The 25,090-nt window shown below is 40.7% G+C and overlaps 1 protein-coding gene across 1 annotated transcript in view; it reads right to left on the bottom strand.

Annotated features, from left to right (window-relative positions):
• LOC133464094 (protocadherin-15-like) overlaps window positions 1–25,090 on the bottom strand; it is a 215,822-nt gene that overhangs the window by 94,512 nt on the left and 96,220 nt on the right. The window contains exons 17-19 of the mRNA XM_061746074.1: window positions 24,786–24,865; window positions 12,665–12,758; window positions 5,108–5,236 (exon numbers count right to left, since the gene is read on the bottom strand). Coding sequence (XP_061602058.1) covers window positions 5,108–5,236; window positions 12,665–12,758; window positions 24,786–24,865 — 303 coding nt within the window. The remainder of the gene's footprint in view (window positions 1–5,107; window positions 5,237–12,664; window positions 12,759–24,785; window positions 24,866–25,090) is intronic.

Genomic DNA, 25,090 nt, shown 5'->3' with positions numbered 1-25,090 from the left:
GTCATGGCCCTAGGCCCCCTCCTGTTGGTGGGGGTGCTTGACTGGTCTTCCTGCCGAAGGTGGGGATGGCCGGTGGTGGCATTCCCCGGGGGGACTCAGAGCAGCCAGGGAGCATGGTGGTTTATTGATTCATTACAGACATCTTAAAGGGGACCTATTATGGCATCTAATACCTATTGTAAACAGGCCTCGAATGTCTTAAAAACAAGCTTTTGATTGTTTTTGCTAAATAAATTAGAAATTCAGCCTAAGCCATGTCTTTATCTTCCCCGTTTCTAACCTCCATCTCTATGCGTGATTCTGAGGGGGCGGGGCTATAATAATGAGGCACTGTGCTGATTGGCTGCCTGAATGACCCGATACACCGCTACGAAAAAATGGTGGAAGCCCTGGCCGGCGGAGTTAGTTGTGGGCGTGGTTTCACGCATCGCTCCTGTCGTGACGTCACGACAGGAGCAGAATCTGAACGGCTCGTAGATCCACATCACACTGGATGGCTCATGCGGACGGCTGTACAGACACTGCAGGATTTGGTTGCTTATTTTCCTTATAAATGTTAAAGCAAGAAAAAACGTGTTTTTCATAATAAGTCCCCTTTAAAACCATTGTACCAACAATGTTAACACTTGTACAAATCTATGTATCTATATATGAATAGACATACATATACATCCGTGCATACACACAGTTTGAACATATAGAGGGAATCCAAACCCAAACAATGCTTTGGTAGATAACTGATGCAACCACACTAGAGTTTGGGGTGAAAGAGGCTGACACTTAATGGGTAAGGAGGATATGTAACTTATGCCCCTTGACGTCAATGCATCCTTCACTGTCTAGTTTTACAGAAATTAACAATTTAAATGGCAGGTTGGTAAAACAGTACCTCAATTCTTTATTATTTTTTTGTGTCGTCCGCATAAGTATGAAAATAAGTTATTTTGTGTGTCTGTTGTAACTGTACACAGTTTTGAACATGTCAAGAGCTTATTTTTGCATTTCTTATTTAAATGGAGACAATCTTGCCATGCATCATTCCAAAGGGAAAATAAGAAGTCGGGCATATAAATGGTGTTTACAGCCAGTAAAATTGCTAGATAAAAAAAAACAAAACAACAAATAAACAAAAAAAACTATCTTTAAATATATAACTGTCAAATAATCAACGTTCTAAAAGACCATAAGATTCTCTAATTTTGTATTTATCAAATACAAGCTGTTTTCACAGACTGCTTATTGTGGTCAAGGTGATTTTACAAAAGAGAGCCTCCCAGAATGAGAAGGCTCCTAACCCTTTTGATCAAAATAACAGGCAAAAGTACAGCCTTTCAATGTGCATGTGCACAGAGAGCTTAGCTGAGGTTTGCACTCGGCTAAGTACCTTAATGTGCTTTTCAGCTCAAACTGGCAAGGTGCCATCTGAGAAAACATTACAAACCAAGACAGAGGGAGAGAGTTGGTAGCCTGAACTCTGTCCCATTCTAGCTGCTGGCGGCATTTCCCAGGAGGAAGACTCCTCCCAAGCACCTGCTTTTCTTTCCTTCATATGTCCTCTTGTCCTTTTTCTACATTTACTGTGGGGCAAAAAAGTATTTAGTCAGACACTAGTTGTGCAAATTCTCCCACTTAAAAAGATAAGAGGCCTGTAATTTTCATCACAGGTATATCTCAACTATGAGAGACAGAATGAAAGAAAGAAAATCCAGAAAATCATATTGTCTGATTTTTAAAGATTTGCAAATTAAAGTGGAAAATAAGTATTTGGTCAATAACAAAAGTTCATTTACTTTGTTATTAGGGGTGGGGAAAAAAATTGGCTGGATTCTTTCCCCCCATTCTGTCTTTCATAGTTGAAATGTACCTATGATGAAAATTACAGGCCTCTCTCATCTTTTTAAGTGGGATACTTGCACAATTGGTAGCTGACTAAATACTTTTTTGCCCCACTGAATGTCACTTTGAAGATACAAGCAGTTTTAAAATCTGCACAACATATATTTGTACATAACTTCATCTACACAAATGCACAGGCAATGTTCCAAAATATATCTATTAGTTAAATTTCAACCATGTTTCATATAGTTTTGTAAAAGCTTAGTACCACTATTTTTTATTATCTGTTTTTAGTTCAAGAATATAATTAAAAATTATCTTATTATAGTAGTTCCCACAACCTCTGACACAGCATAACATTTTTGTGGAGGAATTATGGCCCATTCTTTTTTACAATGTTGCTTCAGTTGGTTTTTAGATTTACGCTTACCGTAATTTCGCGACCATTCGGCGCACCGTGTGGAAAGGCGCACCCTCATTTTTGTGTGTCATTTTTAGATTTAAAACATACATATGGCGCACCGACCCAAAAGGCGCAGTCTACAGAGCAGAGCTGCACACACGCGTGCCGCAAAACACGCCGGCCGGAAAACACACACACCCGCTGCAGAACGCACACACATGCAGAACGCACACACAAGCACACAAGCGCTTATTTAAAAAATAGAGCGGGAGCAAAACCTCTGTTTCTGCATTAAAGAGCTCCGCTAATTCAGCTGCGCCAGTCCGAATTTCCTCGGTGTCAGACACTTTCTGCACAACAGTAAATAAACTTTTCATACCCCGTTGTGCGGATCCTCCACTGCGCAAAGCCCGTCTCTCCCCAGCGGGGTGGAGCAGCGCGCGTCACAGCGGCTTTAACCTGGAATGTGACCTGTTCGGACCGGCTGGGACCGAAGCCACCCACCTGTATGTGAGCAAGGGCTCCCGGGGAAAGACCAGCGGCCTTTCGGCCGGATCTGCCCCGGGGATGGTGAGCCCTGGCCCGGCAAACCCGCGGCGGGAGCCTGGCGGCTCCTGAGCGCATCCTCTGCATCTTGGTTACCGGAGATCAAACCGACAGTTTTGCCTGAAAATCTCGCAGGGTGAAGTTGGTCCGACCTGGGACAGACCCCTGAATAAATAAAGGTAAGAAAATAAACGTTTCATACCCCGTTGTGCTGCGTTGTGCTGCGGATCCCGACCGCAGCGGTCCCGGGTCCCGCGTCCCGGGTCCCGCGTCCCGGGTCCCGCGTCCCGGGTCCCGCGTCCCGCGTCCCGGGTCCCGGGTCCCGCTCCGCGCTGGTCCCGGGTCCGCTCCCCGTCTGCTCCCCCGCGCTGGACCCGCTCACACACGCGCTGTCGGGGAGCCGGTACCGGGGTTTGTATCCGACAGGAGCTCCAGTCCGAATTTCCAGACCTGTCTCAGCCACCTGATCATCATCATCCCTTCATCCAGCCCCCCCTTTCCATTCGCCCTTATAATGACTCCGGCTGGAAACGTCTTATGCAAAGTTTTTCTTTTAAAAATCACCATAGGTTTCTGTCCATCAGCTGCGCCAGTCCAGCGCTACATGAATGAGAATCTGTGTGTGTCGCCGCGAATACACACCCGCGCATGTCGGGGTCCGGTACCGGGTTTGTAACCGACAGATTTGGCTGCAAATTTCGGAGGGTGAAGCTGATCAGACCTGAGACAGACCCCAGAAATCTCTGCTCGCAAAGCGGCCAGGAACCAGGTCGATTGGACCGCTTGGGGAACCAGGAAGTCGGGTTGCAGCAGCGCCCATCACCGCGCTGCTCCAGCCGCTGCTTTAACCGGGGAAAGTCACCGGTTCCGACATGCAAAACACACGCACGCTGCAGAACAAGTGTGCTTATTTAAATAGAGCGGGAGCAAAACTTAGTTTGATTGTATTTTATTTCACTTTACACATCAAGCAAATCCTTAAAAGTTTTCATCTTCTGTTTCGCATTAAACAGCTCAGTGGATGGTCTCATTCAGCTTCACCCGCCCCCTTCTCCCTTTACCGTTCTCATGGCCGGCCTTACATTACCGTAATTCAGGTAATAGACACGGCGCACCGTTTCTTAAGGCGCCCGGCACATTTAAAAAAAAAAAAAAAAAAAAAAGTTGCGCCTTATGGTCGCGAAAATACGGTACATTCATCTCTCCTGTACTCAGTGTGTCAATCGAACTGAGTTCTGGACTTTGAGTAAGCCATTACAAAACCTGGATTCTAATTTTCAGCCCGTTGATTCTGATCAACTTCTATCATCAATTTCAACTAAGCTGCTAAACAGAGGGTCTCACATTTGCCTCTCGGCTACTGTGGTATACAAAATAGGTCATGGTGAACTCAATGGTTGGAAAGTGTCCAGGCACTGTAGCTGCAAATCAACTCCAAATCAAGACCCCCTCCACTGGCGTGCTTGGCAGTGAGTCTGAGGTATTCCTACTTAAATGCAGAGCTTGGTTATGGGCAAACATGTTAAGGCCAAATACTTTAACTTTGGTCTCATATGTTCAATGTGATTTATGACCATTTCTAAACTGTTGTGCAGCAACAATTGCTTTTCAAAGACCATTGCTTATGACCTGATGAGCAGGATCTGCCTACAAATTACCTTATTGAAGTCTATGAGACCAAGCGGGGGGGGGGGGGGGGTATTTAGTATTGTCCATAAGATTTGTTCTTCTTTTTGGCTTCAGTCATGTTAAACAAATAATGATTAATGTGAAAAAGGTGAGATGTTATTTTTTTTTGCACAATAACTTTTGCACTTGAATCAGCTCATCTCCCACACATGTAACATTATTAAATATAAAACATTTCAAAGCCAAATTTTTGCCTATATTAGGTCTAAAATTGGGTTGTGTATATGCTATGTGTAAAAATTAAGATTTTTGTGAAAAATGTACCAAACATTGGTGCAATAATGGAAAATAATGAGTATAGGACAAAAAGCCTTGACTGAATTCCTTAAGCTATCATATTGTATGCCTGTGCATAGTCAGGGGATATCAGCTATCCTAGTTCCATAATGAATCCATTTACAAACATACCAATTAATCCACACCAATAATTAAAAAATTTAATCTGTCTCCATGCTAAAGCTCAGCCAAGGCAACCAGCAGCGAGGCAGCTTTGGGTCAACTACCTCAAATAAAGCCAAGACAGGTTTTAATGGGCAGCTGAGCTACAGTCATGATCCAATAGCAACAGTGAAGTATAAAGGCAAGTTGTACTTAGAAATAAAAAAGGTCTTAAAAAAGGTTTGTCATACTCACCCTGACTTCTCCTACGAATGAATTGGCCTCTTCTTCACGGACAGTAAAATTAGTAGTGATGGTGTGGTCAAACTCAGGGTCGTTATCATTGACATCTGTCACTACTATGTTCACTGTAGCTGTGGATGTCTAAGGGGAAAAAAAAGAAAGCAGGAAAACATCACATTGTGACTACATTTTGAGCATTAATTAAAAGTAAAGAATACAAAAAAATATTAAAAGATTAAATCAAAATTCCACATCACGTTTTGGGCAAGAAACTATAATAACTAAAACGCAATATTATACATTATACGTTAAATTTCATTAATACAAGAGGTTGGCAGAACCTATTAACGTAATCGTTAGGCAGACCGGTTCTCTTTGAGAACCAGTTCTCGATGCCCAATCCTACCATCGACCTGCCACCCCGCTTTAGTTCCGTATATATTAGACCTGACTCGCGGTTAAGACCCTTGGAGGCGTGTTATTCGTAGGGCAGCTTTGCTCGCCACCCTGCATCGGTCAATGTAGAGGTGCACACAACACGTTATATCTGCGCTTTAAACGCGGTGTATTAGATAATGTAAAAGGGGCTTATGATTTGATGTCAGAATCATCATCTATAGCTGGTAGTGCAGCCGTCTCACAGCTAGAAGGACCTGGGTTCAATTTTCGCCGGGGACGTTGAGTGCGTGTTAGTTCCACCATGACTTCGGCGTCCACACCCTGGGTGGGGTTGGTGAAAGGGCCTTTCTGTGTGGAGTTTGCATGTTCTCCCCGTGTTCCCTTGGGTAGCTAATGTGAGCTACCCTCACAAAAACATGCACACAGTCCTGGGCTATACATGCCCCTCTGGCCAACCGGGGCGCCAGATGGGGTGGGGAGGATCCGGCCGGAATAACGTGATCCTTCCACGCGCTACGTCCGGCCGGAGAAACCCCACCCTGTCTGGTGAAAAGAAGTGACCCGCTCACTCCTCAAGTAAGGAGGAGACTTGAGCTCAGTGTAGGTTCCTCCCGGGGTTGGCAGAGAGAGCAATGTTCAGGACTGACTTAGGTAGGGGCACTGGGTGATAAAATGGGAAAGAAATAAAAATAAAAATATTGAAAAAAAAAAAACTAAAATAATCATCTATTTCAAGATACCACTAAACTACACCCACAATATAATCCATCATTGATTGAAAAAAAAAAAATTCCAATCAATTACAACAAATTGAGCTGGTAAGGAAACAAATAAATCAAAATTAAACTCATAACTTGTCGGGAGGAAATGTTAAAAGTGATTAAATTCCATAAAAAGCTAGGCTTTTTGAACAAGCAGCTCTATAATAACAAGTATAAAAGAAAACAGTTTTGAAAGGTCAGCATGTTTGCTTGACTAATGTTTCTGAAATGTCCCAAAGGGATAGACAAAAGCATCCACTAACAGAATCTTCAAATACCTGAAAATGAATTTAGCACATCCTGCATCTGCTGTGTCTGTTGATTTTGTCTTAAAATATATAATCCACATGCAGTCAGATGTACTCACTGACACAGGTACATGCTTCACTCTGACTCCCATCAGTGGTCTACAGCACAAGGGATTATCTTCTCAGAGTAAGCAGGCAACAAATACTTACCGAATTAAAAAATGCATAAGAGAGAGAGGGGGAAAATATATTTATATATCACTTCTAAGCTGAAAGCTGTGCTGTATGTGATTATGCGCTGACTACAGAAAGAAAGAAAACCATATCTCAATGCATAAAAGCTGATTATCACATCTTTTCCTCCTTCTAACTGCAAGCTTAAGTTGCCATTTAAAATAAAAGGTTAACTCACTCATTGCAACTGAAAAAAAGAATCTAACCCTCATCATGTATGAGAAGTAATGAAATATAATCACAGTTCACAATAGGTTCACCACCTCCTGTCACAGGGAAATGCCTGGGAAATGCTACTTCCTGTGAAATTAAGTCTTCACAGTTGAAACTGGTCTGATGAACTCAGATAGCACTGCATGGGGATATCTTCTGCAGATTTGCCACCATCAACACTAAGGTTTCATCTGCAAAGTTGAAGAGTCTCTAACAGATAACAGAGTCCACTGTAGCGCAGTCATTGTGATATTGTGATAACAGAGAGGGAAACGTGGGGAGAAGATGTCCTTGAGCAGCATCTGTGCTCACCTTTCAAAGCTGGAAAAGACTTTACCAAGCTACACCTGCAATTTCATCCCTGTTAGGAAGGTTAGTTATCCACTGATAAACGTAAGGCGAGACTTAAGAGAGATTTAGGCTACAAAATCCAACAGACCTAGAGAGCTTTTTAGTTGAAATCAAGGTAAAAGAACTGCTTTGGTGTTAAATCAATATGAATACAGATCAGTATGATATTGGACCTTTAAAGGACTTCATATCTACTGAGTTCAGGGTAAACAGGCTTTCAATCCTTAGTCATTCAATCCTGTGGCTAAGGGGTTTCTCGGGGACATGAACGATGGATTTGAAATAGATGACAATTTGGTACACAGTAGCTCAAGGGATCTGTTGAAGATCTGAGTGACAATAGGATTCAGTTGTTCAGCATCTGCTTTAACATAGCAAAGACCCGCTTTTGGGCATTACGTTTTACTGACTGTCTCTAGAAGTGGGGGGTGATATCCCCCCTCACATCCCTGGAGTGCAGCCTTGAGATCAGAGGGGAAGGGAGTTGCCATGAGTGTACTTTTCAGGATACAGTTAGACATCCATATTAGCATGGGTACATTTTAAACAATGCAACTTTTATTAGATCTGGCTGCCACACCACTCTCATCCCCAAAGCGCCAACATTTTTTATTTGCTTGTTAGTGAGGCCTGGCAGGCCTTTTCTAACTAATACAGGATCATTAAATGTAAACTAGTGTTTCAGCTTTTCAGTTTAACTTCTCTTCAGCCTTTTGATTTCATTATCCTAGTCTTCTTTTATAGTAGCCAGCCCCCTCCTTTGTAAGCAACCCTGGCAAAGTTGATTCAGTTTGGCTTGTGAACCAAGCTTTATTGTTCTATGCACAGTAGGCCTTGGCAAGAACACGTCATAAAAAAACTTGGTGTGGGATGTCGGCAAGTACAGTTTGCCCAAGTTGCCAGTTCCTATTTTAAACACTACAGTCTATTAAGTCAAAGCAGTCTTGTAGTTGTTGTGTTTCATAGCTGGTCTTAAATTCCTGCTTCTAGAAGTTGACCAAAAAATGATCTCTGAGACACACCTACTACAGAATTGTCCAGAAGTGATTCAGAAGACTACTGTCCCAGTTCAAGGTTATGTTTAGCTCTGTTAACATTTCCAAATATTATGAAAAGTGGAAACTGGTAAAAAGTTGTTTGTAATTAGCTGCCTGATGTTAAAGGAGCATGAGGCTCCTTTTAAGAAATGAGACTCTCTAGCGCCACCCTTCACCACGACGGCCATTGGGGGTACTGCAGACAACAGTGAAGCCGGCACGGGAGAACGGGGAGAACGTGCATGCAGCCGAATTGCAGAATCGCAGCACATTTTGCAGCACACAGCCTGTTCAAGGCAAAGGAGAGATACACTAGAGGAAACATTCTTTTGGGTTTGGAACGCTTAATCTGACATTATTACTAGAAAACTTAAAATGTATATGGATTTTTTTCATAAATCCTGCCACAATCCGGCCTCAAGCTCCTTTAAACAGTTCTTTATTGGTAAAAGTTATCGGATTTTGTCATGATCATGTCTTGGCTGTGCTGCTTGTGATCTCTAGGTGGGGCTAACGGGCTTCCCAGAATCCCGAGGCACCGCTTGGCTTGTTCCCGCTTGCGCACCTGCATGTCATGATCCAATCTTCTCAGCCACTACTTAATACGAGCAGGAGCAACCAGCCTCCGCTGCATTATTCAGCTACTGTAGTGGTAATTTTGGTTCCTTCAAGCATTGGTCTCAAGTCCCCCCCCCCCCCCCCCGCCAAAAGAGATTTGTTGAACCAACCTACCCTCCTCTATTCTATGGATTATCCATTTCTGCATTTACCTGGATTACTGCCTCATCTACATGCCTGCCTGACCCACCGACAGAGTCTTGACCAGACGCACAGCTAACACTTTCCCCTCAGCACCTGGAACCCTACTGGATCCAGTAAGCACATGTACACCTCTCTCCTCTGGACATATCCCTCCAACAGGACCTGCTCATTAATCCTCCCTCTCCGCCTCAGTTTCCTGTTACCCCAGGAGTAACTCCCTTGGTCTACTCTTGGCTTTTGTTTTTGTAATAAACATAGTTTAATTATTTAAACAACTCGCCCTTTGTCTGGTCCGGTCCCCCTAGATGGCTTCACACGCCGTGCCAGATTTTAATTAACTGTAATCTTAACATGTATGAAACGCTGTCCTTTTTCTTTTCCTTTTCACATGACTATGTTTTACCAATTGCAATCTTTACATTGCACTAAATTAAATGCATATATTCAAGTTTCTTATCAGCATTTGATCTCATAGCTCATTGAGCAAAACTAAACCCTCATTGCAATTAATTTGATTCATTCATTTGCAAGGCCAGTGTGGACAATTGTACTGATGGTGACCTTCAAACAATGACACAGGTCATACTTATAAAGCACTTCTATAAATCAACATATATAAAAGAAAAAGGAGCTGAATATGCACAGTCTACTGTATATCCTCTCAGTATCCTGTGGCGAACATGCCTGTCTCCTTTTAGGGGAGAAAGAATCGGTTGCTCAGGGAGGAATTGTCCTCTGCAGGATAGAATACTTCACAGGATGCCACTATTTGAAGTTTTCCTGGAAAATGAGACATTCGACACATGTCAGGGAAGAAGAGAGAAATGACCTACTTAATGCTAGCTACATTTCCTCATTCATCGCGGACTCCCTATTGTTCTTTGTTGTAACTTCTTTGATATATACAATCATGTATGATGAGGTATGGCTACCAATGCAGAGGTTGGAGCTCACAGCCACTGCTTTAATGAGATCTGCTTTTCATCATAAAGTGGATCTCACACCAATTAGTTCGGCATAATATAACAACAGCCATACCAAGATGAACTAAAGGAAAAAAAAAAGACTCACCTCTATGGACACATATAATTAATGAGCTGCTATAAGTTATTTAACATGACATAGACGAGACCCTGATCCCACAGATTCAGAGGTGGATGACCCTGATTCACTGTGTTGTTGTTGCAGCGACTGATATCATTTTGTTGTTGGGAGTCATATACTCTCTTGCTGTGGATAATCCTGGATGAATTTCTGGGATCCAAGCTTGGCTGTGTTGATTTAAAGCTTGTACTGGTGAGAATACAAATTTTACAATTTATAACAGAAGATAATGATTAGTTTTATGCAAGAGGAGATAATGTTAGAATGAAGGTTTAAGTGTGTATGTGTGCTTGCAAATTACGCTGAATTGAGAGACGATTAACACTGGTGGGAGACAGCTTTCATCACTACTTGTGTTACGTTTCCGTGGTTACCAAAGTTCTGTGCTAATTACACATCCAAATCCCTGCTATCCTGGTCCTTTTCTCTATTGGCTTACATCTCAGATCTGTCCCCTTTTCCTAGTTTCACATTGAAATGCACGTATATGAGTGTCTAAGAACAACCAACTTTCTTAAGAATCTAATTCACAAGTGGCAAAAATTCAACATATTTATTTATCTATTTACAGTCATCGTTTATCTCTGGTTTGGAGCATTTTCTCTTCTGGTTGTTGCAGTCTGTACATTTTATTTTAACTTTATCAGTCCACAGAAAGCAGACATTCTTAAAATCTCAAAAAGCCTTCAATTTGAAACAGACTTCAGGGATCGATATGAAATCAGTGTAAGTGTTTTCCCGTGTTTTCATGTCAGTAAGGGTGATAGAAAAAAAGAGAACAGAGATAGCTCTCAAGAGCAATGGAAGAAGCAATGTGGCCCGATGAGCCTAGATTTACCCTGTTTCAGAGTGATAGGACCATTAGGCAACAGATGAGGGGATGCAGGCATCATGAGGAGTGCCTTACTGTACAAGCCTGAGGGGGCTGCGTTATGATCAGGGGTTGCTTCTGTCGGTCACGTCTGTGTATCAATGGCATACGCCCAAAAAGTGAAGTGAGCTGACTACTTGAATATCCTGAATTAACTTCTTTTTTTTTTCCTTTCTCCTATTATTAGAATTGTTTTAATTTTGTCCCTAGAAGCACAAGGATATTCCAAGATGACAATTCCAGGATTCATCAAGCGTACATGGTGAGACTTTTTTCAAGGAGTATGATGCATATTTTACACACATGGATTGGGCAGCACAAAATCCAGACTCTAACCCCAGTGACAGTCTTTGGGATATCACAAGACTTTACACTGCAGACTGTACCCTCAGTACAAATTGGCATGGAAAATTTAATTCAACTTTAGATGGAAATCAATCTTGCATATATTGCATAAGGTTATTGAAATGATGCCAGTGCAAATGCATGACATGATCAATAAATAAGGCGGTCCATGAAAATATTAGATAGTGCAACACTGTTTTTTCTTTTTTTTTTATTAGCATTTTCCATACAGCCCCAGAGTTATCTGATTTAGGGCTATACTCTGAACAAAGTATGTCAGAACACTAAATAACATACATTATGCAAAGGTATTTATCTGACTAACCTGTCTATCAGCTCTAAGACAAACAACAACAGTTTTTAGCTACTTCAATCTGTAAGGTGAGCCATCAACCTCATGATTCACTTCCTCTTTCCTCTACATCTGTCACTGTCTATAACTATCTCCCTCCCGCTGTATTGCAGAGCATATAAAGGAAGACATACATTTACTGTATGAGGACATACTGTGTCTGCTTATTCTAGTGAAAAAGGCAGTAATTGTGACAGCTCATCAGCTAATGTTCATTACCCATCACACACTGCATCTTAAAAAGGGAACTGCATTTCACCTCTGCCTCGAACAGAGACAGCTGCAGAGAACTGCAGAGAAGTCTAATTAAATTAAGACAGTTCATGCTATTATCACTCCCCATGGGAGACCAAGCAGCCAGCATTCACATTTGGTTCGTAACTGCCGTTTCCCAAAGCTAAATCGTAAAGACTCTGCCCCGTGCATTTCTAGGTGCTTTTGATGGAATTGAATGGGCAGCAGCTTTTTACAGGTACACACGATATTTTGTAAGCTTAATATAAAATTATGGTTAGTATACATAATACGTGCTGATGATAGTGTCGTTGTGGCAAAAGACACAGGCGGTAAAACTTGTGGAGATGTATTCTTATTTCTTTTCACATTGGCTGTCATGGACAGGGCACGAAAGATGATGAAAAACAGATTACGGTATTGAATGAGCAGCTTGTCATTATTTCACTGTTGTCCTCTTAACTTTGAATGCTTCTGCATACTTGGTGAAAAAAATAAAGTTTTAAACTCTTGCTTTCTCTTTTCCAATGAAAAGAAAGTCAAACTTGTTTGAGATGATGTTCATTTGGTCTACATGTCATGAGATGACCGACCCTGAAGGATCAGCTTAATAGTTTGATAAAGGAATTAAGGAAAAAGAAGAAAGGTCCTGCCTCACCCCTCCAGGGTTGCCGTCGGACGCTGTGACAATCAAACGGTACTGATCAGTGGTCTCTCTGTCCAGAGGCATGTCCAGAAGCAGAAGGCCAATCCTGTAGAGAGAGGTCAGAGAAAGCTCCTGTATTATCAAAAAATGTAACTACATTTTCACTGTCAAATGAAGAGACTGCAGTCATTTAAAGAAGTATGTTGAATATGAGTGCCATGGAGGACTTCATTTCAGTTGATTCAATCTCAAGCTTGAGAGATTTATAAAACACAATCACTGACAGAAGAGGATGGGTTCAGAATTGAGAGCAAGATGGAGTTTAAATACCACCACGTTGTTTCTCCATGTAGCAGTCTCTTGCTCCCAAAGCTCAAGGACTACAGAAAGAAAAAAAAAAACATGTTTTCCTTCTAATGACTGCAGCAGACCCAGCAGCCCTCCTGCTTGTCCATGCGGTATAATTTGGCTTGCTGGCATTGCAGACACAAAGTGTGGATGGATTCCCATGCAGAACGCTAAATTATCTCTGTTTGCACACAAGACACGTGAGGACTATTCACTTGACGCACAAACACACACATATACACACATATACACACAACATTTACATTGCAGCACTCAAGAGAGGCTCTAGCAGAACAGGGAGCGCATAAAAAAACACATCTGGACGCACTGCTAAATTAATGTCAGTAGCAATTCCCTGCAGTCCCCTGTTCCTTCACATCTCTGATTTAAAGCTCTCATGGCCAAATGGTTCAAGCAGAACTTGACCACTACTTTCTTCCTGCCTCTGTCACACTACAGAGCCTCATTTCAAGTCTGACAGGCAAATTACTGAAACCTCTATCAATTTTTCTCGAAACACATGCAACAAGGTGATAGCGAATGCACTGTTTGGAATCACATCGTTAAACGGGCGCTCATTCAAGAGGTGAAAAAAAAACAACAAAAAACCCAGCTCTGAAAAACAAAAAATGTGACACTCCATGAATGTTTCACTCATCTTTATTTATACATTTAAAAAAAAAAAAAGTAGAGCAGAAACAAACCCTCTGTACTCAGCCTACAGAAAGCTTTGATCTGAATATGAAGATGGTTTTCTGTATATCATTATTTTGACAGTGTGGAGATGTGAATGATGAAGATGGGAATAATTTACACTGGTTATCTATCTTTGGGGTTTATTTCACACCATAATGGAAGTCCAAGAGGTCCACTGATCATATGTGGTAGGGTCTCTTGCCTCCTCTCCCCAGGCACAACTAAAATAAAAAAGAAAATATCTTTTCAGAAGTATAGGACACTATTAACAACACTGTCTGCAGTGTCAGATCATGTCACTATACAGTAAATTGGACTTGATGCAGAAGGTGTCAGCTCCCCGGTGGCATGAGTATTTTACTTCAGGTCAAGACTGGCTAAATAAGTCACAGAGCTGAAATCCAATTTCAGCCTCAGCACATCTGAGCCTTTAGTCACAGCTGACTTTGTCATGGATTGGAAACATTCAGATTTCAATCTGATTTAATTAGATTTATTCCACAAAGGAAAAACATGCAAGGCAGATACAGTGTCTTGCAAAAGTATTCACTCCCCCTCGCTTTTTACGTATTTTGTTACATTATAGCCTTTAGTTCAATGTTATTTTAATGTGAATTTTATGTGATGGATCAGAACACAATAGTCCAAGTTGCTGAAGTGAAATTAGAAAAATGTATACATAAATCCAGGGCTTAAAGTAAAAAAAAAATCCTGCACCTGAACTTTTTTCTGGGAGCAGGGGCACATGCGCTCGGCAATTTGGCAAGCAACAAAAATGACAACTTTTGAATATTATTTTCCTTTTCACTATGGGTGCTTTTGATATCAAGTTTTGCTAGTTGTCATTGTGTTTGACGGGGTATACGAGGACCTACAATCCAAAATATGAATATTTTAAAGGTCATAATGTTATAAGGGCAGGTGAAACTCAGGCAGGCTAATTAATTGGTGGAATTATTGATTAGCAACAATTTAATTAAGTAATGGACAATATTTATATGTATCACTTCCACTATTTTTTTTTTAAATTTGCAAAACACTTACTGTACAGTGCAACAGTTGAAGAATAAAAGAGGGGAAAGAACCTGGCTGGCCCAGAGGAGGTGGTTGCTGGGGTTCTCCCTCCTAGCTCGTGTCTCAAGTCCAGTCCTCTTTCCCTTCATAACGACACAATTGTCCAGTAGAAAACTTGTGACTTGTTTCCACTCAAGCTCATAAGACTGCAGGACATCTTCTAGTTCCAGTAGTGCTGAAGCATTGGCAAGATTGACTTTTCTGCTTGCCAGATGTTGAGTTGTTACTCTGGCCTTATCATCATGAAAAAAGCGAACAAGTACATTCATAATTTTGTCCATGCTTTGAGCTTCTCTAATAGCCGTATTTTTAAACTCTGGTACTATGCTAATACCTGTCAAGTAGGCCGGGAAACTACCGTATTTTACCCCTCTTTCCCACCGTCCTCCCGTATTAGTATTTTCTCGTAAATTTCCCGTTTTATAATATAGTAATTTAAAAAAAGGATTATTGTGCCTCTCCAAACTGAATTGTCACTAACCTTGTGGCAACAAAGGGAACAAACTTGGAAAAACAAATCAGATAGGTGGATGTAACGAGAGAGAAGACATTTCTGCCAGAAAAGTGAAGACTTCATGTAAATATATCTAAAAATGGGAGCCAGAGACCCACATGAGTGAAAATGACAAATTAAAAGAAAATGTTTTACTTGAAGACATTCAATTTGTGTATAAAATGAAAATATTTAAAATAAATAAATAAATGTGCTTTAATTCCCCTTTGTGTTTTCATTTAGGCTCTATTATAGAAATTACATTCATAGGAATGGTACAGTATATAAAGGTATATAAAGATCAAATAATTGTAGTTTGTAAGTGATTTACAAGTATATATTTTAAATATCTTAAAATGTAATACTGGATCTCGGTCTAGCTGGTAGGACAGCAGGTGGAGGAAAATGTCCCCTTATTTTCAAATCCAAAACTTGACAGGTATGTATGCCATGTGTATTCATATAACTGGCATGCTGATAAGAAATGGTCAGGTTCGTCAAAGCTTTTTTATCAACAGTTAACTTTTTACATAGGTTTACAAGCGGTTAAGCAATAGTGAAGGATACATCATGTTCAGCAATGAACGAGCACACACGGATGTTCGCATCCGCGGACAGCAGATATGAGCGGGATCTCCTTCGTGGCGAGGTACAACTTTTTCCCCGCTGCTGGCGCACATTAGCTTTTTAGAGCAGAGCGTGCAAAAGCACCTGGCTCTCTTAGCTTCTGGCACCAGCTACCAAAACACCTGCCGTCTCCGCTCATTTCTCCCATCCATGCCCAGCGCCATTTAATTTTCAGTACTTTATCGGCCAAACCCTTCAGACTTCATGAAGTTTTTCTCCATCTTGAAGTCGGTGATACATAAGTGTTCGTGTTCCTGCGGACTGAAATACACCGCACTGCACCCTGCTGGTGTCATAGATCCGCCCCCGCTCTATTTCTGATTGGCTAGTTTTAGTTTGGTTGAGCGCGAGAGCTGCTTTCCTCTCATTCCATTGGTAGACGAACTTGGCTGACTCAAACTGACAATATCCCGTAGCCTATCAACACATACTGTATTTAAATATAAAACGTTAAAGTTACTCATCTTTTCATTTATATTTTAAAAAGCAGTCAAACTCCTCAACTGTATCTTAATCCTGTAAAAATGTTTTATCAAAATGATTACATTTTTCAATAGAATTACTAGATCCACCCTATTGTTCCAATGCCTAAGTATTCTCCCTATTTCTGCTGTAAATGTTTTTCAGATTTGTCTTTTTGTCTATCAATCCATCCACAAGCTACTTCCAACCTGTTTTCATTCTTTATTTCAATTCAATTCCCAAATTCATCACTTTAATACTAGGTCTGCAAACAATCTCCATTCAGATTCAGATTCAGATTCAGATTACTTTATTTGCCATTTGTGTAACACACATAGGAATTTGTCACGTTCAAGTCCATCCCACCTTTTGCAGGACTACTTTTTCCCAATTTTCAGTTAGGTTCAGAGGTCCTCTTTATTGGAACACCTTACAACTCAATATTAGAGAATGCTCGAGCAAAAATAATTTCAAAAAACAAATCACAACTTTTTTGCTAACCCAGCGTAGCAAAACAACTAATTTCCAGAACTTCTTTGCACACCCTCATTAGATTCCTGTTTTTCTAGTAATTTAGCTTATTCTCCTTAGTTGTCCTATGTTTTACATATCTCTGTAGATATTGTTTGTTTCATTATAGGAGGACCACTCGACAAACCATTATGGGTTTTTTTGGTTCCTCCTGCACATTTTTTCTGTTACATTGTATTTCTTTTTTTTGTTGTTTCCTTTTTTTTCTACATACTGTTTGTCTGAATTTTTGGCGGTTGTATATTTTTTTTATGTGCAAATAAATAAACTAAACTAAAAACAAACTCCGTACGCAGAGAAAAAAAAATCCATACGCCGGAGATCCGGCACAGTGCCGGAATACTTTAAGCCCTGTAATTCTATTTTTTAGAAATAATAAACTGAAAATGGGCATGGGCATATGTATTCACCCCCTTTGTGATGCAAACCAATTAACTAAAGAAGTCACATCTAGTGAAATGATATCCACCTGTGTGCAATCTAAGCGTCACATGATCTGTCATTACATATACACACCTTTTTTGAAAGGCTTCACAGGCTGCAACACCTAGTAAGAGGCACCATTAATCAAATACAGCCATGGAGACCAAGGAACTCTCCAAACAAGTAAGGGATGAAGTTGTTGAGAAGTAGGGCTGGGCGATGTATCGAGATTTTAATATATATCGATATATTTTCAAACACGATATGGTACGAGACAATATCGTTTATATCGATTTAATTTTTTTTTTTTACATTTTTTTTTTAATGATTTTGATATAGCTTATTTTGTGACAAATTGACTTGAATGTTTTATTTGAGATTTGCACAAATGTTTTGTTATTTGCACAACTGTCAACCTCAGTGGAAAAGTCTGCCTGTTACTGTCTACATTGTATTAATTGCACAGTGTATTTTAATTTAATTGTTATGCAGGAAAGGGATATTTGTTTTATTTTATTCATGAAGCATTTTTATTCTATATATGCAGGCAGTTTATTTTTATTTCATTTGTTTTATACATGTTGATATTGTACAGACCTCTGTTAATAAAGGAACCTGTGTGACATTTGGCACGAGGCTTTGTATTAAAACTGACTGTTTTTTTAAGGGTTTGCCTCAGAAAAAAATGAAGCTAACAGAGATGCTATGCTATAATGCTTTGGGGGAAACCCCAATTAAGGCACAGAAAAAATATCCATATATATCGAGTATCGCCATTCAGCTAGAAAATATCGAGATATGACTTTTGGTCCATATCGCCCAGCCCTATTGAGAAGTATACAGTAAGTCAGGGTTAGGTTATAAAAAAATATCAAAATCTTATGCAATCTATCCCCAGGAGCAGTGATGGGCAGAAACGCGTTAGAAGTAACGCGTTACTGTAATCCGATTACTTTTTTCAAGTAACAAGTAAAGTAAGGGATTACAATTGCAAAAACAGTAATTAGATTACCTTTACTTTTCTGAAAGAAGGCTGCGTTACTGCGTTACTAAATGCAGTATTTGTTTTGTGAAAATATCTCATGACTTTGCGCCGCTCATAAGTCAAGCCTGAATTATGGTTCTGCGTTAAATCGACGCAGCGCATACGCCGTAGGGTACGGCGTAGGGTACGCGGCGACGCGCGCCGTACAGTGAGCGTCGCCGCGTACCCTACGCCGTAGGCTGTGTCGGTGCGCGGAACCATAAATCAGCCTTCAGTGGTAAACCAGAGACGACATGGAGTGCGAGAGAGAGCAGGAGCATGCGGCGTTTAACGCCTGGAATTACAGACATTATTTTGAGTTTGACTCGGTCAAAAGTGATAAAAACATTCTCGTCCGCTGTAAAGTCTGTGTGGGAGGAAAGCTCGTTGCGAGACCCCCGGATTCCTCCTCCCCCACTGGGGCTGCAGCGCCGGCTGCCTCATCAGACTCCACCGAACTGCTGGTGGCCCCTCTGCTGCTAAACAGGTGAAACTAGATGTAAGACCAAGGGGACTTAGTGCAGCTGAATTGAAGAAGCTTGTCGCAGGTTATATTGTAGTTCAAGTCAGAGAGAGCTGTATTTTGCTCGACGCAATGTGCAAAAATTTAAGACTGAAAATAATAAAAACAAGTTTAAAAATAGACCGTTTCATTTACTTATTGTCATTTAATTTTATATGGTGGAATATGCACAAAGAATACAATTAAACTGAAAGTTCTATTGTTTTATATTGTTCCAGTAAAGTGTATTCAGGTTGTGCATCATGTTTTTGAAAAGTAACTAAGTAAAGTAACTAGTAATGTAACTAATTACTTTTGAAAATAAGTAATCAGTAAAGTAACAGGATTACTTTTTTGGTTCAGTAATCAGTAATCAGTAACTAATTACTTTTTCAAAGTAACTTGACCAACACTGCCCAGGAGCACCATCAAATCTATCATAACAAAATGGAAAGAACATGGCACAACAGCAGACCTGCCAAGAGATGGCTGCCCACCAAAATTCATGGACTGGGCAGGGAGGGCATTAACCAGAGAGCCAGCACAGACACCTAAGGTAACCCTGGAGGAGCTGCAGAGGTCCAAGACTTGAGTATCTGTACATAGGACGGCAATAAGCTGTATGCTTAAAGTTTGGCTTAATGGTAGAATGTGGCCAGAAGAAAGCCATTACTTTCAGCAAAAAACAAAGTGGTACGTCTTGAGTTTGCGAAAAGGCATATGGGAGACACCCAACATGTACAGTATGGGGGGAAGGTGCTCTGGTCTGATGAGACTAAAATTGAATTTTTCGTCCACCAAGGAAAACGCTGTCTCGCGCAAACCCAACACATCACATCACCCAAAGAACACCATCCCAACAGTAAAACATGGTGGTGGGGATGCTTTTCAGCAGCTGGGACAGAGAAACTAGTCAGAGTTGAGCGAAAGATGGGTGGTGATTAAAAACAGGGATATTCTTGAGCAAAACCTGTACCACTTTGTTTGTGATTTGAGGCCAGGATGGAGGTTCCAGCAGGACAATGACCTGTTTGCGGTCACTGCTAAAGCAACACTCGAGTGGTTTAAAGAGCATATTGCAGATTAGGGTTTTTTCAAAAATTATACCTGACCTTATGTGAAAATGACTATGTGAGAAGTTAATGTAGGATTTAATATGTTTTACAAGACATAAGCGCACGTATTCAGAGGAAAAAGTGGCTGATTTTAGCAAAGCTCCTACAAACGCTTTTTTTTCCGAACACCGCGTCATATGACGCAGCAGCAGGGAGACGTCTCCACAGCTCTGCCCCATCTGACTGCGCAGACCCCGTACACACGTAGCCGGTATCTGCTAAAACGAAGATTTTTTCCTACGTTTGGACCTGTCATCCACATGAAAACGCAAATAAACGAATCTTTAAAAAAACTCCGGGCAAAGTGAAGATTTTTGAAAACTCTGTTTATGTAGATGCGTGTAGACAGAGACAACCGGAGTTTTGCATTTTCGAACGTCACATTATGCTCCAAAACAACAACAAATCTGCTCTGAGTCTGACGTCTAACGTGCAACCTTTGTTTACAACAGAACTACAGATGATCCACCATCTGTCCTCCAAGCTATTTATTAAATAAACGGTCTCTGCTCTTGACCACCGTTTACTGCATTACACCGACGCAGAGCCTACGCCGTAGGGTACGCGGCGACGCGTAGCCCTACGGCGTACCCTACGGCATAGGGCTGCGTCGATTTAACGCGGCAGCTCCGTGGCGAGGCTGGAAGACCAGATGATCTACAGGTTTGGAATGCTTATGAATGTGGTCGAAAACGCATATCTTCGGTTATGTGTGGAAGGTTTTTTTTTTTTTAACAACGATGTAATGTGGATACAAATTATTTTATAAACGAAGGGGGGGAAATATTCGTTTTTTTTAAATACCTGGCTATTTCGGATGCATTTAATCAGAAAAAAGAGAAGATAATAAGCTTTTTTTCTGTTTAGAAAGTACAAACGTAGACAGATTACAAGTACTCACCCATCTTTTAGGAGTAATTTTCAGAGTTTCTTTCAGGAAGGCGCACGGGCGGGTGCTGCGGTGAATAAAGGCTGATTTATGGTTCCGCGTAAAATCGACGGAGTAGCCTACGGCATAGGTTACGCGGCGCACGCAGCGTCGTGCGTCGCCGCGTACCCTACGCCGTAGGGTCTGCGTTGGTGTAGCGTGGACCCATAAATCAGCCTTTTAAAAAGCGAGTTTCAGCTGTCAATCAAAAGAACATGGGGCCCCTAACGGGTTCGTAATTATAAGGCTGTGGCCCGTCATATTGGTGTGAATACACATTCACAACCTCTTCAGTGTCACAACTAACATTAAGATCCATTATTTTTCCTATTGTTGGAATTCAGCGCGGTCCCTCCCGCTACGTCACTTCCGGTTCAGCTTTGTCAGATGTGGAAGTAAAATACTCTCACAAAAAAAACTCTGGAGGTCACTGTAGTATATATTTATGCGTATTTCAATGAAAATTCAGTTCCTACATTATTTTCCTACACATTGATTCACAGGGGTCTCCAACCTGCAATATGCTCTTTAAGGGGAAACATGTAAATGTGTTGGAATGGCCGAGTCAAAACCCAGACCTCAATCCAATAGAAAATCCATAGTCAGACTTAAAGATTGCTGTTCACAAGAGTAACCCATCCAGCTTGAAGGAGCTGGAGCAGTTTTGCTAGGAGGAATAGGAAAACATCCCAGCTCCTAGACGCCTCTCCAAATAGGCGTCAGCAGCTGTGATTGCCGCAAAAGGTGGATCTACAAAATATTGACTTTAGGGGGTTGAATAGTCATATGCATTGACCTTTTCTGTAATTTTATCCTATTTCTTGTCTTTCACAATTTAAATTCTGTAAATTAAACAATGCAAAACCTCCAACAATCCATGTTAATTCAAGGTTGTGAGGCGACAAAATGCAAAAGAAGGCCAAGTGGGGTGGATACTTTTGCAAAGCACTATAAGTAAACAAAGGGTCACGGATTTCTTTGCTGCCTCCTTTGGTAAATTTATTTCAAACTTACTGAACGAAAGTCCCAGCCGTCACTGTACAGTAAAAGGATGACTTTTCTACAACTCCTCCTTTGAAGCAAGAAAGCTGCTTGGCATGTAAAAGGGACTGCAGGCATGAATGGCAACATGACCTGGGGTTGGCATTTTATGGCCATGGGATGCCTTGGCTTCAGAAATAATGCTGCAAACAAAAACAAAGAAGGCAGTTAAAGCGTCCAGCAGATCTGTAGTCTTACGTACAGAATTTAAATGAACAAAGCCCAAATGAGCAAAACCTCACTGACCTATTTATTTCAGATTGAAGCAACGGCTCATTTTTAAACGAATCCCTCAAAGAGGTCGTATTCTAGGACTGCATTACCACCTTTGGTCAGTTATATAGTTGTTGTGAATATAAATGACTGCAAAGTTTTAAAACCATTCTGATCAGAGGGAATTAATTTCTCCCAGACTGCTTCTGGACTGCTTCAAATGCATCAAAGACAACACAATCTAACACATAATGCCAGATGAGATAAACTGCTTATCTAAAACAAAGAACTGAAATCTTGATGTTAAGTTTGACCACTCACAGAAGCCTAAAAAGACTTTTGCAGATAAAGACAACTAACTACTGAGGAATCTCTACAATCTACAGAAATGCATCAGAAGGGACATAATAATGACTGAATATGAAGTATTATTAGCACCATCCAAGGGAACCTGCACCATTCATCACTAGTTCTGGACTGTAGAGTTCATTATTCATTCCAGCGAGAGAGAACCAACTCATCATATAACTGAACATGTAGCGATTCAAAAATCTCTGTTGAATTTCTGAGGGTTGAGAAATGAGAATATGCAGCAGGTCTTTGTATATATATATCAGACTCATCATCTGTGGGAGCTGTTCATTTTTTTGATTCATGATTTGCTACATCAGCACCTGCCTGAGGTTATTATCTTGTTATGCTGCTGTTATGATTTTCTTATTTTACTTTTGGAAAACGTCTTGAAGGAAAATATGTATTTGTTTAAGCAAGTTTTCTGTCATATATGCTTTAGGAGATTACATCAGTAAAGCCCAAAAGAAAAGAAAAGAAAACAAACATTTCCCTTTGAATATTGAACAGTGCTGCAACACTTGTCCTTTCATAGCTTGGAAACTTTAGACGCAGACAAAAAGGGCTTTAATCAATTAGTGAGAACCCTTTCTGGCACAGCCCTGCATTTTCAGTCCTGCTCCATCTCATCTCTTTATATGTGCTTGCTTATTTAATGGATGAAAAAGGCACTAACCACTTCAATATGTTATGCTTTCTCCTCACTTCCTATTAGCAATTGAGTGGGGTGGGTATTTTTTTGTTTGCTTTATATAAACAGCAAGGCTAAAAATTGACATACTAAAGCTAGATGAAAAGCAGAGACAGGAGGCAAATTGGAAAAACTAAACAAAAAAAAAAACAACAACAACAGTTACTCTTAGCTCTGTGTGCTCCGTGAGTCAACTTTCTAACTCGGCCGTGTTATTTTTGTTGTTTGTAACTTTGGCTTTCAAATTGTAGTTAAAAACAACATATCTGTGATCTTAGATATGTTTATTTTTGAATAAATATAATAGCAATTGTTAACCAGATTAAAGATGAGTTGATAAATCAAACAAAATTAATATAAGTTAAGTAGCATCTTCATATTTACTATAAATAAAATAGTGTCTCCTCATTCCTCTCTGCCCTGCGCTATATTTTGCAGAGATTTTATCTGAGAGAAGCCACAAATTATACACCCTGTCAGGCTCATCTAAAGACTGGTAATTAAAATAAAGAAAAAGAAAATACTATTCTACAAATCATGTTACTCTTTGCCTTGAGCCTCTGCACATCACAGAAAATATGAAACAAATGTCAAAGATTTCAAGAGCCAATGTGTCCTCTGTGTTCACAACTCTTGAATCCCAAATTCAATCCAGCTTTTAATTAACCAGCTGCACAAGATCATTTTTCTAATTTAAGAAAATTCTCAGCGAATTCTGCAACTAATGTCAGAGTAAAAAATCAGAATCACGTTTATTTATAACGAACCTCCACTGAACTGAACACAGTGAATTTGTTGAACTTATCTTAAAAATATTCAAATTTCTACAGTAGACTTAATTTGCTGATTGAATACAATGTCAGACCCAATACAAATGATTCAAGGCAACATAGCAAATGAAGACAAAGAAAGTCATAGTACATCTGAAGATCTGGCCACCCAGCCATGGAGTTCTGAGTGAATATCTCAGAGAGCAGAAAGCCTTGTGAGGAGGAGAAAATAGACAGCAACACAATGGAACTACAAGCCCCTAAATGACATACCACCGGCAGATTGAAAGAGCCGCTGATGTTGAGTCCTATCAGTGGCTAAAAAAGGCTAGTCTGAAAGAAAGCACTGCAGCACTAACTGCAGAAACACAGCAGCCCTGATCACTAGAGCTAAAGAGATGAGGGTCTGCCACAGAAGCAGCCTGTGCAAAGATGGTGCTGAGACAATCCACCACACTAACAGGGTGTAGGATGCAGGTAGGCGCACACACATGGCACGTCAATGCTACCCAGCTGGAATGGTGTACCGGAACACCTGTGTTGGCTGCGGTTTGGAACCGCAGCCAACCAATGCCACCATTTACCAGAAGAAAATGCACAATAACCTTGAAAATTAAAAAGGGCTGGAAAAGGAAGGAGAAAAGATGGAAAGTGAAGGGAAGAGTGGCATCAATGGTAACTGGAGGATTTGGAGCTGTGACTGCAAACCGGGGGAGTGACACCACCAGATTCCAGGAGCAAGCTTAAAGACCTACATTTTGTATACACACACACACACTTAAAGGCTGTTTATCAGTGACCTCCATGCCCTGGACTTAGAAGACAGGGAAAGCCTTTCACTTACGTTTCAGAGAGGTTGAAGACCTTCTGGGAATCCCCGCTGGCAATCCGGTATGTGATCGGATCATTTTCTCTGTCAGTAGCCTGGAGAAAGAACAAGATAACATAAAAGGTCGTACAGTACCATAACAGCTGAAGGGCAGAAGATGACAGCTGAACAGAAGGACGCTGGACTGGAGTAGTGTCAAGCACATCATCTTGCAGGCATTGAAATGTGAGAGATAAAAAAATGAAAAGATATGTAGTGTGTACATCAGTTTGAAAATTGCAAAATCCTACTAAATGCTTCACGTGAGGGGCTGCATTTGT

This window comes from Cololabis saira, chromosome 17 (assembly GCF_033807715.1).
Source record: "Cololabis saira isolate AMF1-May2022 chromosome 17, fColSai1.1, whole genome shotgun sequence".
In the NCBI taxonomy this organism is placed as follows: Eukaryota; Metazoa; Chordata; class Actinopteri; order Beloniformes; family Belonidae; genus Cololabis; species Cololabis saira.
This window is presented reverse-complemented; position numbering and strand designations above follow the sequence as displayed.